Source organism: Rhinopithecus roxellana, chromosome 1 (assembly GCF_007565055.1).
Source record: "Rhinopithecus roxellana isolate Shanxi Qingling chromosome 1, ASM756505v1, whole genome shotgun sequence".
NCBI classification, from domain to species: domain Eukaryota; kingdom Metazoa; phylum Chordata; class Mammalia; order Primates; family Cercopithecidae; genus Rhinopithecus; species Rhinopithecus roxellana.
In genome coordinates this window covers 57,193,444-57,206,061 of record NC_044549.1, presented here as the reverse complement: position 1 = coordinate 57,206,061, position 12,618 = coordinate 57,193,444, and the positions used below count along the sequence as shown (strand labels likewise).

The window sequence follows — 12,618 nt, the reverse complement described above, 5'->3', positions numbered from 1 at the left end:
CTCTCACCAATGGTATCTGCCTTGCTGAAATGGCAACTCAGCACATTAGTGGGGTCGCTGTTCTCACAGAGCTTCAGTTCCAGCAAATACACCTCGACTTTACAGTGCTTGACAAACAGGCCATGCTCCACGACCTATGAACAAGAGGCAGGGGTAAAGGTATAGCAGTTTTGCAGCTGGGCAGTCTTGGATGAAGCACATCTTATCAGAAGCAAAAAGCAGAAAACTCATGATAATCAGTTTCCTTTACTGATCAAGGGATCGAAAGAACAGATTTTTAAAGCCACTGGTGCTGGACCAGGAGTTTAAAAATCTTTTTTCTGGCCGGGTGTGGTAGCTCACGCCTGTATTCCCAACACTCTGGGAAGCCGAGGTGGGTGGATCATTTGAGGTCAGGAATTCGAGACCAGCCTGACCAACATGGTTAAACCCCATTTTTACTAAAAATACAAAAATTAGTCGGGCATGGTGGCATGTGCCTGTAATCCCAACTACTCAGGAAGCTAAGACAGGGGAATCGCTTGAACCTGGGAGGCAGAAGTTGCGGTAAGCCAAGATCATTCCACCGCACTCCAATGTGGGCAACACAGCGAGACTCTGTCCCCCACAAAAAAAATATATATATATATTTTCTACCCACTAAGACCAAGAGTATCTTGATGAAATCAGAGAGAAGCCTATTCTTCACTGTTTTTTGTTTCTGAGACAGAGTCTTGCTCTGTCGCCAGCCTGGAGTGCAGTGGCGGGATCTCGGCTCACTACAACCTGCACCTCCTGGGTTCAAGAGATTCTCCTGCCTCAGCCTCCCGAGCAGCTGGGACTCCAGGGGCCGACCACCACTCCCAGCTAATTTTTGTATTTTTAGTAGAGACGGAGTTTCACCATATTAGCCAGGATGGTCTCGATCTCCTGACCTTGTGATCCGCCCGCCTCGGCCTCCCAAAGTGCTGGGATTACAGATGTAAGCCACCGCGCCTGGCCAAGACTCTTTTTTTTTTGAGATGGAGTCTCGCTCTGTTGCCAGGCTGGAGTACAGTGGCGCCATCTTGGCTCACTGCAACCTCCGCCTCCTGGGTTCAAGCAATTCTCTTGCCTCAGCCTCCTGAGTAGCTGGGACTACAGGCATGTGCCACCACGCATAGTTAATTTTTGTATTTTTAGTAGAGATGAGGTTTCACCATGTTGGCCAGGATAGTCTTGATCTCCTGACCTCGTGATCCGCCTGCCTCAGTCTCCCAAAGTGCTGGGATTACAGGTGTGAGCCACTGCACCTGGCTCAAAGACTCTTAAGCATAGAGGGAAAAGCAGTATCATAAAGGTTTTCTAAGATAAATAAGATGCAGGACATTAATTATGTCCATATGCCCCCAGTGAACTTTCTCTCATAGAATTTTCCAGAAAGTGTTCTCACAGCACTGCTGGGCACATTCCAAGCCACTGGGCAGCTCTGATGTTTAGAGGCCACTCATGATAACATCCTGAATGAGCTACTTTGCTCACAACCACAATTTCCTAAAGAGAATCAGAAACAGGCCAGGCATGGTGGCTCATACCTGCAATCCCAGCACTTTGGGAGGCCGAGTCAGGCAGATCACAAGGTCAGGAGTTTGAGACCAGACTGGCCAACATGGCGAAACCCTGTCTCTACTAAAAATACAAAAATTGGCCGGGCATAGTGGCAGGCGCCTGTAATCCCAGCTACTCGGGAGGCTGAGGCAGGAGAATCACTTGAACCCGGGCAGCAGAGGCTGCAGTGAAACAAGATCGTGCTGTTGCACTCCAGCCTTGACAACAAGAGACTCCATTTCAAAAAAAAAAAAAAGAGAGATACAGAAACAAGGCCTCAAGCATCACTATTCAACCACTGAGGTATGTTCATTTTCCTAGCAAATACTAGTCAGTGTCCAAAAGAAAGCATCTGCAGACAGTGGGTGGGACGATTCACATAACTCACTTTTCTGACGATGGGTTGCTGCCCTTCTACACAGCCGTACCAGTTTAGTAATTTATTCCAGGCCTCGGTGGGGACCAATACATAGTCCAATTCATCAATTAAGTGTTCTTTCAAGGTCTGACTCTCAGGATCTAAAAAAGGAAAAGAGCACATAAGTCACTGCTCTTCACCCCAGAAATGATGGTTTTACATGATTTCCATGTACTTTTCAGAAATAAGAAAATTATTTACAGAAAGAAACAGGTATGAAATTCCAAAATTCTGTCACTGCTCATTATACAGAGCAGACTTTTGTCTTTATCCATGTTTTGTCTTTATCCATGGTTTGTCTTTATCCATAAACATTTTATGAGGAATTTGTATTTCTTCTATAATTAGAGGGAGAGAAGAGGATAAAAATGAAAAACTCAGCCGGGCACGGTGGCTCACGCCTGTAATCCCAACACCTTCAGAGTCCGAGGCAGATGGATCACGAGGTCAGGAGATAGAGACCATCCTGGCTAACACGGTGAAACCCCATCTCTACTAAAAATACAAAAAAATAGCTGGGCGTGGTGGCGGGCACCTGTAGTAGTCCCAGTTACTTGGGAGACTGAGGCAGGAGAATGGTGTGAACCCGGGAGGCAGAGCTTGCGGTGAGCCGAGATTGTGCCACTGTACTCCAGCCTGGATGACAGAGCGAGACTCCATCTCAAAAAAAAAAGAAAAAGAAAAGAAAAACTCCAAGCCGAGTAAGGTGCTCATCATGCCTGTAATCCCAGCACTTTGGGAGGCCGAGGTGGGCGGATCACGTCAGGAGTTTGAGAGTAGCCTGGCCAACATGGTGAAACCCCGTCTCCATTAAAAATACGAAAATTAGCTGGGTGTGGTGGCGTGTGCCTGTAAATCCCAGCTACTCAGGAGGCTGAGGCTTCTAGAAGAATCGCTTGAACCTGGGAGAGGGGAGGCTGCGGTGAGCTGAGATCGTGCCACTGCACTCTGACCTGTGTGACAGAGCGAAACTCCATCTCAAAAAAAAAAAACCTTCAATTTACATTTACAAAGGGCTTCCATATTCCACAATAAAAATTGTTCATTATGAATATTTATCTATCTATCTATCTATATATATATATATTTTTTTTTTTGAGGTGGAGTCTCGCTCTATTGCCCATGCTGGAGTGCAGTGGCATAATCTCGGCTCACTGCAACCTCCACCTCCCAGGTTCAAACCATTCTCCCGAGTAGCTGGGACTAAAGGCGCCCGCCACAATGCCTGCCTAATTTTTCTTTTTTCTTTGTTTTGAGACAGAGTCTTGTTCTGTCACACAGGTTGGGGTACAGTGGCATGACCTCAGCTCACTGCAACCTCTGCCTCCTGGGTTCAAGCAGTTCTCCTGCCTGAGCCTCAAGAGTAGCTGGGACTACAGGCACATGCCACCATGCCCGGCTAATTTTTCATATTTTTAGTAGAGACAGGGTTTCACCGTGTTAGCCAGGATGGTCTCAATCTCCTGACCTCATGATCCATCCATCTTGGCCTCCCAAAGTGCTGGGATTACAGGCATAAGCCACTGCGCCTGGCCTAATTTTTGTATTTTTAATAGAGATGGGGTTTCACCAGGTTGGCCAGGCTGGTCTCAAACTCCCAACCTCAGGTGATCCACCCACCTCAGCCTCCCAAAGTGCTGGGATTACAGGAGTGAGCCACCACACCCGGATGTCAAAATATTCTTTTTTTTTTTTTTTGAGATGGAGTCTTGCTCTGTTGCCCAGGCTAGAGTCCAGCGATGTTGGCTCACTGAAACCTCCACCTCCCGAGTTCAAGCAATTCTCCTGCCTCAGCCTCCCAAGTAACTGGGATTACAGGCGCCTGCTACTGCGCCTGGCTAATTTTTGTATTTTTATTAGAGAAAGGGTTTCACCATCTTGGCCAGGCTGATCTCAAACTCCTGACCTCATGATCCACCCACCTTGGCCTCCCAAAGTACTGGGATTACAGGTGTGAGCAACCGCACCCAGCCAAAATATTCTTAATGATAACACACTAAAATCAGAAATTGTCTTCCTCTGAAAGATTTCTTAAGAAACTAAATAAACAAGGCACTGAAGTTAAATTCATTTAACCAACAGTCAATTAGCATTTTTAGCTTTAAACACTCTAAATCAAAGCCCAGCTGCATAATCCCCTGTGGAGTGGAGAGAGAACATATGCAACATGCTAAACATTCATCTTACACCCACCAGACAGGCAACAGTACTCAAGAGTCAGAACTGAACACCCATGGTCTGAAACACACTTGCTCAAAGAAAGGGAAGACTGATCACCTGCCAAGAGTGATGGGAGCTTCCCTGCCAAGTCTATGCCCATCAATACCCACTCAGAGAACAGTGGAAGCCACTGTTCTCCCGATGACCGGCGAGGCCATGAAACTGTAAAAGTAAAATGTACCCACTATGGTGCAACTTATCTGTAACTCAGGGCAAAACAATGTTAAAAAAAAAAAAAATTGACTGGGCACGGTGACTCACGCCTGTAATCCCAGTACTTTGGGAGGTCGAGGCGGGCAGATCATAAAGTTAAGGGATCAAGACCATCCTGGCCAACATGGTGAAACTCCGTCTCTACTAAAAATACAACAACTAGCTGGGCGTGGTAGCACACACCTGTAGTCCCAGCTACTTGGGAGGCTGAGGCAGGAGAATTGCTTGAACCCAGGAGGCAGAGGTTGCAGTGAGCCAAGATTGTGCCACTGCACTCCAGCCTGGTGACAGAGCGAGACTCCATCTCAAAAATAAATAAATAAATCATACATGAGGTGGTTAGGGTTTCCCATCATCCCTCTGACTAGCTTACAAGCCTTTTTTAGGGCAGGGTTCCTTTGTTGTCATTTCTTTTTTTTTTTTTTTGAGACAGAGTCTTGCTCTGTCACCCAGGCTGGAGTACAGTGGCCGGATCTCAGCTCACTGGAAGCTCCGCATCCCGGGTTCATGCCATTCTCCTGCCTCAGCCTCCTGAGTATCTGGGACTACAGGCGCCCGCCACCTCGCCTGGCTAGTTTTTTTGTATTTTTTAGTAGAGACGGGGCTTCACCGTGTTAGCCAGGATGGTCTCGATCTCCTGACCTCGTGATTCGCCCGTCTCAGCCTCCCAAAGTGCTGGGATTACAGGCTTGAGCCACCGTGCCCGGCTCTTTGTTGTCATTTCAACAATGCTCATAACATCTTCACCAGATGTAGATTCCATCTCAAGAAACCATTTTCTTTGCTCACCCATAAGAATCAACTCCTCATCCATTCAAGTTTTATCATAAGAGTAAAGCAATTCAGGCCAGGCAAGTTGGCTCACGCCTATAACTCCAGCACTTTGGGAGGCCGAGGCAGGCGGATCACTTGAGGTCAGGAATTCAAGATCAGCCTGGCCAACATGGTAAAACCCTGTTTCTAGTAAAAACACAAAAATTAGCTGGCCGTGGTGACGTGTGCCTGCAGTCCCAGCTACTCGGGAGGCTGAGGCATGAGAATTGCTTGAACCCAGGAGGTGAAGACTGCAGGGAGCTGAGATCACCCCACTGTACTTCAGCCTGGGTGACAGAGCAAGACTCTGTCTCAAAAGAAATAAAATAAAATTAAAGTTAAAATTAAAAATAGGCCAGGCGCAGTGGCTCATGCCTGTAATCCCAGCACTTTGAGAGGCCAAGGTGGGCAGATCATGAGGTCAGGAGTTTGAGACCAGCCTGGCCAGCATGGTGAAACCCCGTCTCTACTACAAATACAAAAATTAGCTGGGTGTGGTGGTGCACACCTATAGTCCCAGCTACTCGGGAGGCTGAGGCAAGAGAATTGCTTGAACCCAGGAGGCGGAGGTTGCAGTGAGCCAAGATTGCCCCTCTGCACTCCAGCCTGGGCGACAGAGTGAGATTCCATCTCAAAAAAATAAAAATAAAAATAAAAATAAAAAATAAAGCAATTCAGTCACATCTTCACACTTCACTTCTAATTCTAGTTCTCTTGCTATTTCCACTTTTGCAGTTACTTCCCCGACTGATGTCTTGAGCCCCTTGAAGTCATCTGTAAGTGTTGGAATGAACTTCTTCCAAACTCCTATTAATGTTGATTTCAACTTCCTCCCATGAATCATGAATGTTTTTGTGCATGTGTGTGGGCAGTTGGGAGTGGAAGGCCTTACTCTATAACCCAGGCTGGAGTGCAATGGCATGATCACAGCTCACTGCAGCTTCAACCTCCCAGACTCAAGCAATCCCCCTGCCTTAGTCTCCCAAGTAGCTAGACCTACAGGTGCATGCCACCACACCTAGCTAATTTTTGTAATTTTTATAGGGATGGGGTTTTGCCAAGTTGCCCACCCTAGTCTCCAACTCGTGGGTTCAAAGGATCCACTCACTTCAGCCTGCCAAAGTGCTGGGATTACAGGTGTAAGCCACTGCACCAGGTGGAATCATGAATATTCTTTTTTTTTTTTTTTTTTTTGAGGCGGAGTCTCACTCTGTAGCCCAGGCTGGAGTGCAGTGGCGCGATCTCGGCTCACTGCAAGCTCCGCCTCCCGGGTTCATGCCATTCTCCTGCCTCAGCCTCCTGAGTAGCTGGGACTACAGACGCCCGCCACTAGGCCTGGCTTATTTTTTGTATTTTTTTATTTAATTTTTTCTTTTTGAGATGGAGTCTCACTCTGTCGCCGGGGCTGGAGTGCAGTGGCCGGATCTCAGCTCACTGCAAGCTCCGCCTCCCGGGTTCCCGCCATTCTCCTGCCTCAGCCTCCCGAGTAGCTGGGACTACAGGCGCCCGCCACCTCGCCCGGCTAGTTTTTTTTTTTTTTGTATTTTTTAGTAGAGACGGGGTTTCACAGTGTTAGCCAGGATGGTCTCGATCTCCTGACCTCGTGATCCGCCCGTCTCGGCCTCCCAAAGTGCTGGGATTACAGGCTTGAGCCACCGCGCCCGGCCTATTTTTTGTATTTTTTAGTAGAGACGGGGTTTCACTGTGTTGGCCAGGATGGTCTCGATCTCCTGACCTCTTGATCTGCCCGCCTCAGCCTCCCAAAGTGCTGGGATTACAGGCGTGAGCCACCGTGCCCGGCCCGAATATTCTTAATGGCATCTAGAATGGCAAATCCTTTCCACAAGGTTTTTAATTTAATTTGCTCAGATCCTTCAGGAGAATCACTATCTATGGCAGATAAAGTCTTACAAAATGTGTTTCTTAAATAATAAGACTTGAAAGTTGAAATCAAATCAGGCACGATGGCTCACACCTGTAATCCCAGCACTTTGGCAGGCTAAGGCGGGAGGATCACTTGAGGTCAGGAGTTCGAGACCAGCCTGGCCAACATGGTGAAACCCAGTCTCTACTAAAAATACAAAAATTAGCCGGGCAGAGGGAATGGGCGCCTGTAATCCCAGCTACTCGGGAGGCTGAGGCAGGAGAATCACATGAACCCAGGAGGTGGAGCTTGCAGTGAGCCAAGATCACACCACTGCACTCCAGCCTGGGCGACAGAGCAAGACTAGGTCTCAAAAAAAAAAAAATATTGGGAGGCCGGGCGTAGTGGTTCATGCCTGTAATCCCAGCACTTGGGGAGGCGCAGAGGTGGGCAGATCACCTGAGGTCGAGAGTTCGAGACCAGCCTGACCAACATGGATAAACTCCATCTCTACTGAAAATACAAAATTAGCTGGGCATGGTGGCGCATGTCTGTAATCCCAGCTACTTGGGGGCTGAGGCAGGAGAATTGCTTGAACCCGGGAGGCGGAGGTTGTGGCGAGCCAAGATCGCACCATTGCACTCTAGCCTGGGCAAAAGAGCAAAACTCTGACTCAAAAAAAAAAAAAAACAAAAGAAAAACAAAAATCGGTAAACTTGTGGTGGCTCATGCCTGTAGTCCCAGCACTTTGGGAGGTTGAGGCAGGTGGATCGCTTGAGGCCAGGAATTTGAGACCAGCCTGGCCAACATGGTGAAACCCCATCTCTACTAAAAATACAAAAATTAGCCAGACCTGGTGGTGCACGTCTGTAATCTCAGCTACTTGGGAGGCTGAGCCATGAGAATAACTTGAGCCCGGGAAGCAGAGGTTGCAGTGAACCGAGAGTGCACCACTGCATTCCAGCTTGGGTGACACAGTGAGACTCTGTCCCAGAAAAATAAAATAAAAACAAAAATATTCATTATACCATGCTATAAATAAATATGCTATCATCAGGCTTTGTTGTTGCATGTGTAGGGCACAGGGAGAGCAGATTTAGCCTAATTCTTAAGGGCCTTGGGATTTTGGAATGATAAATGAGCGTTGGCTTCAACCTAAAGTCACCATGTGCAGTATCCCTTAACAGGAGAGTCAGCCTGTCCTTCAAGGCTCTGAATCTGGCTGGATGGAGTGGCTCATGCCTATAATCCCAGCACTTTGAGAAGTCAAGGCAGACAGATCACTTGAGCCCAGGAGTTGGGAGACCAGCCTGGGCAACATGGCAAAATCCCATCTCTACAAAAAAAAAAAAAAAAACAAAGCTGAGTGCGGTGGCTCACACCTGTAATTCCAGCACTTTGGGAGGCCGAGGTGGATGGATCACCTGAGGTCAGGAGTTTAAGACCAGACTGGCCAACGTGCTGAAACCCCATCTTTATTAAAAATACAAAAAAAAAAAAAATTAGCTGGGCGTGGTGGCGGGTGCCTGTAATCCCAGCCACTTGGGAGGCTGAGGCAGGAGAATAGCTTGAACCCAGGAGGTGGAGGTTGCAGTAAGCCAAGATCGTGCCATTGCACTACAGCCTGGACAGAGTGACACTCTGTCTTACAAAAAAAAAAAAAAATATGTATATATACAAAAATCAGCCAGGCATGGTGGCAAGCACCTGTAGTCCTAGCTACCCAGAAGGCTGAGGTGGGAGGATCACTTGAGCCCAGGAGATTAAGGCTGCAGTGGGCTGTGATCACACACTACAGCCTGGGTGACAGGGCAAGACCCTGTCTCAAAAACAAAAACAAAAACAAAAAAAAAGGTGGGGGGGCCTCTGAACCCAGGCACTGACTTTTCCTCTCTAGCTAGCAAAGAGGTAGATGGATGGCATCTTCCCAAAAGAATGGTGTCTTGTCTACATTTAAAATCTGTGGTTTAGGCCAGGCACAGTGGCTCATGCCTGTAATCCCAGCACTTTGAGAGGCCGAGGCAGGCGGATCACTTGAGGTCAGGAGTGTGAGACCAGACTGGCCAACATGGTGAAACCCCATGGTGAGGCTCTGTCTCAAAAATAATAATAATAAATAAAAATAAAAGAAAAGAAAATCTGTTGTTTAAGCCGGGCACAGTGACACACCTGTGATCCCAGCACTCTGGGACGTCAAGGTGGGAGGATCGCTTGAGTCCAGGAATTCAAGACCAGCCTGAGCAACGTGACAAAACCTACGAAAAATCTCCGCAAAAAATACAATAATTAGTCGGGTGTGGTGGTAGCACCTGTAGTTCCAGTTACTTGGGAGGCTAAGGTGGGAGGATCACCTGAGCCTGGGAAAGTCAAAGTGGTAGTGAGCCATGATTGTGCTACTGCATGAGGTAGCAGTAGCTACCTTTTTTTTCTTGAGACAAGGTGGCACCTTGTCTCAAAAAAAAATAAATGAATAAACAACTTTCTCCATATCAGCAATAAGGCTGTTTCAGTCTCTTATCATTCATGTGTTCACTAGAGTAGCACTTTTTATTTTTTTGAGATGCAGTCTCACTTCTGTCACCCAAGCTGGAGCGCAGTGGCGCAATCTCAGCTCACTGAAACTACCATTTCCTGGGTTCCTCCATCTCCCAGGCAACATGAAAAAAACCCATCTCTACCAAAAAAAACAAAATACAAAAATATACAAAAATGAGCCACACATGCTGGCAAGCACCTGCAATCCTAGCTACTCAGGAGGCTGAGGTGGGAGGATCACTTAAGTCCAGGAAGTTCACATTTACATTCACAACTTGGCTAGCTATATGGCACAAGAGGCCTAGCTTACAACCTATTTCGGCTTCCTTAGCCAAACTCAAATCATTTCTAGCTTTGATTTGAAGTGAGAGACATGCAATTCTCCTTTTCACTTGAACATTTAGAAGGTGTTGTTAGGGTTACTAAGACGCCTAATTTCAGTATCATCGTGTCTCAGGCAATAGCAAAGCCTGAGGAGAGAGAGAGATGGAATGGCTGGTTGGTGAAGCAGTGACAATACACACAATAAGTTCGCTGTCTGACATGGGCTCCCTTCATCATGCCCCAAAACAATTACAATAGCAACATGAAAGATCCCTGTTGGCTGGGCATGGTGTCTCACACCTGTAATCCCAGCACTTCGGGAGGCTGAGGTGGGCAGATCACCTGAGGTCGGGAGTTCAAGACCAGCTTGACCAACTCTACTAAAAATACAAAATTAGCCAGGCATGGTGGCGCATGCCTGAAATCCCAGCTACTCGGGAGGCTGAGGCAGGAGAATTGCTTGAACCCAAGAGGGAGAGGTTGCCAAGAGCCAAGATTGTGCCACTGCACTCCTGCCTAGGCAACAAGAGCAAAACTCCATCTCAAAAAAAAAAAAAAAAAAAGAAAGCTCCCTGATCACTGATCACCATAACAAATAATAATGAAAAACTTTGAAGTATTTTGAGAATTACCAAAATGTGATAACAGAGACATAAAGTGAGCACACAGGCTGTTGTAAAAATGGCACTGACAGAGTGTCAAGGCAGGGCTGCCAAATACCTAGATAATTTGCTAAAAATGCACTAACTACAACATACAATAAAGCAAAGCACAATAAGCCAAAGTATACCTGAATGTAAAACCTTAAGAATTCTCCATTTCATAAAAATGAGAAAAAGAACAAAATGTGAACATAATGAAATGATTCCTTAGGGTAACTTCGTGGCATAGTGCCACCATCTGACCTATTTCAGGAAACAAAGTAAATGATATTGTTTATATCATGACCTCTCCTAAAACAAGGTCTGAACTGAAGCATTGCTCATTTTTAAAAATATCCAAGTTAGGCCAGGCAGGGTGGCTCACACCAACACTCAGGGAAGCCAAGGTGGCAGGATGGCTTGAGGCCAGGAGTTCAACCAGCCTGGCAACATAGCAAGACCCCGTCTCTACCAAAAAACTTAAAAAACAGCTGAGAGTGATAGAACACTATAGTCTCAGTGACTAAGAAGGCTGAGGCAGGAAGATAGCTTGCGCCCAGGAGCTCAAGGCCAGCCTAGGCAACATGGTAGAGATGGGGTTTCACCATGTTGGCCAGGCTGGCCTTGAACTCCTGACCTCAGGTGATCCACCTGCCTTGGCCTCCCAAAGTGCTGAGATTACAGGCGGAGACACCAGGCCTGGCACTGCCCTGATTTTTGACACCCATGATAGATCACCTCTATCATGACTATAAAGAGGTCAGAAGTCAGGCAGAAGAAAGCCTGGGAAAAGCTGACTCTGTCATCTCGGTGCATGTACAAGTGCAAGCAAAGCTCTAGTGTGTTACATGTCAGTTTTCCCACAGTTTTCATTGGGAGCTGACTACAGTCTACTCTGTCTACTGACCTTCAACCTCTCCTCACACTAGTTATATGATAAAAACAGCCATCACAGGAATTCCTGTTGAAAGTTCACAGGTTTACAATTTGTTCCACTGCAAAGGTAACAAAAAATTCTGGTTCTTAAATTTTAGATACAATTTCAAAATGACATCCTATTTCTTTCAATTCCATATACTAACTTAAAATGTGAAATAGCTAGCAAACTAATTTGCAAAGAGAGATAGTTAAAATGTTAGAAGCATGCTCTTATGAGACGCAGTTAATTTAAGGGAATAAAAGTAGCTTAACTTCTCATTAAGGGTTTGCAAAGACTTCTGATATAGATGCAAACTGAGGATACTTGTTTCTATCTCCTCACACTAGGAAAGTTCACAATGTCCATGTTATAGATGCACATAGTATCAGGCCACTGCCCAGGTGAATGTTTAGCTGGAAAAGCAACATTTACTATACCTGAAAATAGCCCAGAGTTGTCTATTGGGCCAGGAAATAGGTTATGTTCACCCACATTGTACATGTCCCAGCTGTCAAAGCCCACATACTTCTTCCACTGCTTGAACCACCGGCTGTCAATAAGATACCTAGAGAGAGAGAGACAAAAATTTACTGTAGCAGAAAAGCTGAGATTATAAATGTCTGCAGCTGCTTCCTTAATCTTTTTTACGGTCCTTCCACTTGAGGCATATGCAACCCCCACTAAAAAACACTGCCACAAGAGCAGGAGCAGGGCCCAGGCCCCACATGGCACAGAAAGTCTGGCCCCAGGGTATGCATCCATTAAGTGAAATGATTGTTCAAAGAGTGAATAAAAGAAAGAAAACAAGTGGCTTCAAAATATTTATTTAAATAGAGTCTTTTTTTTTTTTTTTTGAGACCAAGTCTTGTTCTGTCGCCCAGGCTGGAGTGCAGTGGCACGATCTTGGCTCACTGCAACCTCTGCCTCCTGGGTTCCAATGATTCTCCTGCCTCAGCCTCCCAACTAACTGGGATTACAGGCGCCCACCACCACGTCCAGCTAATTTTTGTATTTTTAGTAAAGACGGGGTTTCACCATGTTGGGCAGGCTGGTCTTGAACTGCTGACCTCAGGTGATCCACCCACTTCAGCCTCCCAAAGTGCTG

The 12,618-nt window shown here is 46.5% G+C and overlaps 1 protein-coding gene across 4 annotated transcripts in view; it reads right to left on the bottom strand.

Moving 5' to 3' along the window:
* Positions 1–12,618, bottom strand: part of USP4 (ubiquitin specific peptidase 4) — a 68,168-nt gene that overhangs the window by 52,478 nt on the left and 3,072 nt on the right. For all 4 annotated transcript variants that reach the window (XM_010369793.2, XM_010369802.2, XM_010369810.2 and 1 more), the window contains exons 2-4: positions 11,951–12,078; positions 1,955–2,085; positions 8–134 (exon numbers count right to left, since the gene is read on the bottom strand). In XM_010369793.2, the coding sequence (XP_010368095.1) occupies positions 8–134; positions 1,955–2,085; positions 11,951–12,078 (386 nt within the window). The remainder of the gene's footprint in view (positions 1–7; positions 135–1,954; positions 2,086–11,950; positions 12,079–12,618) is intronic.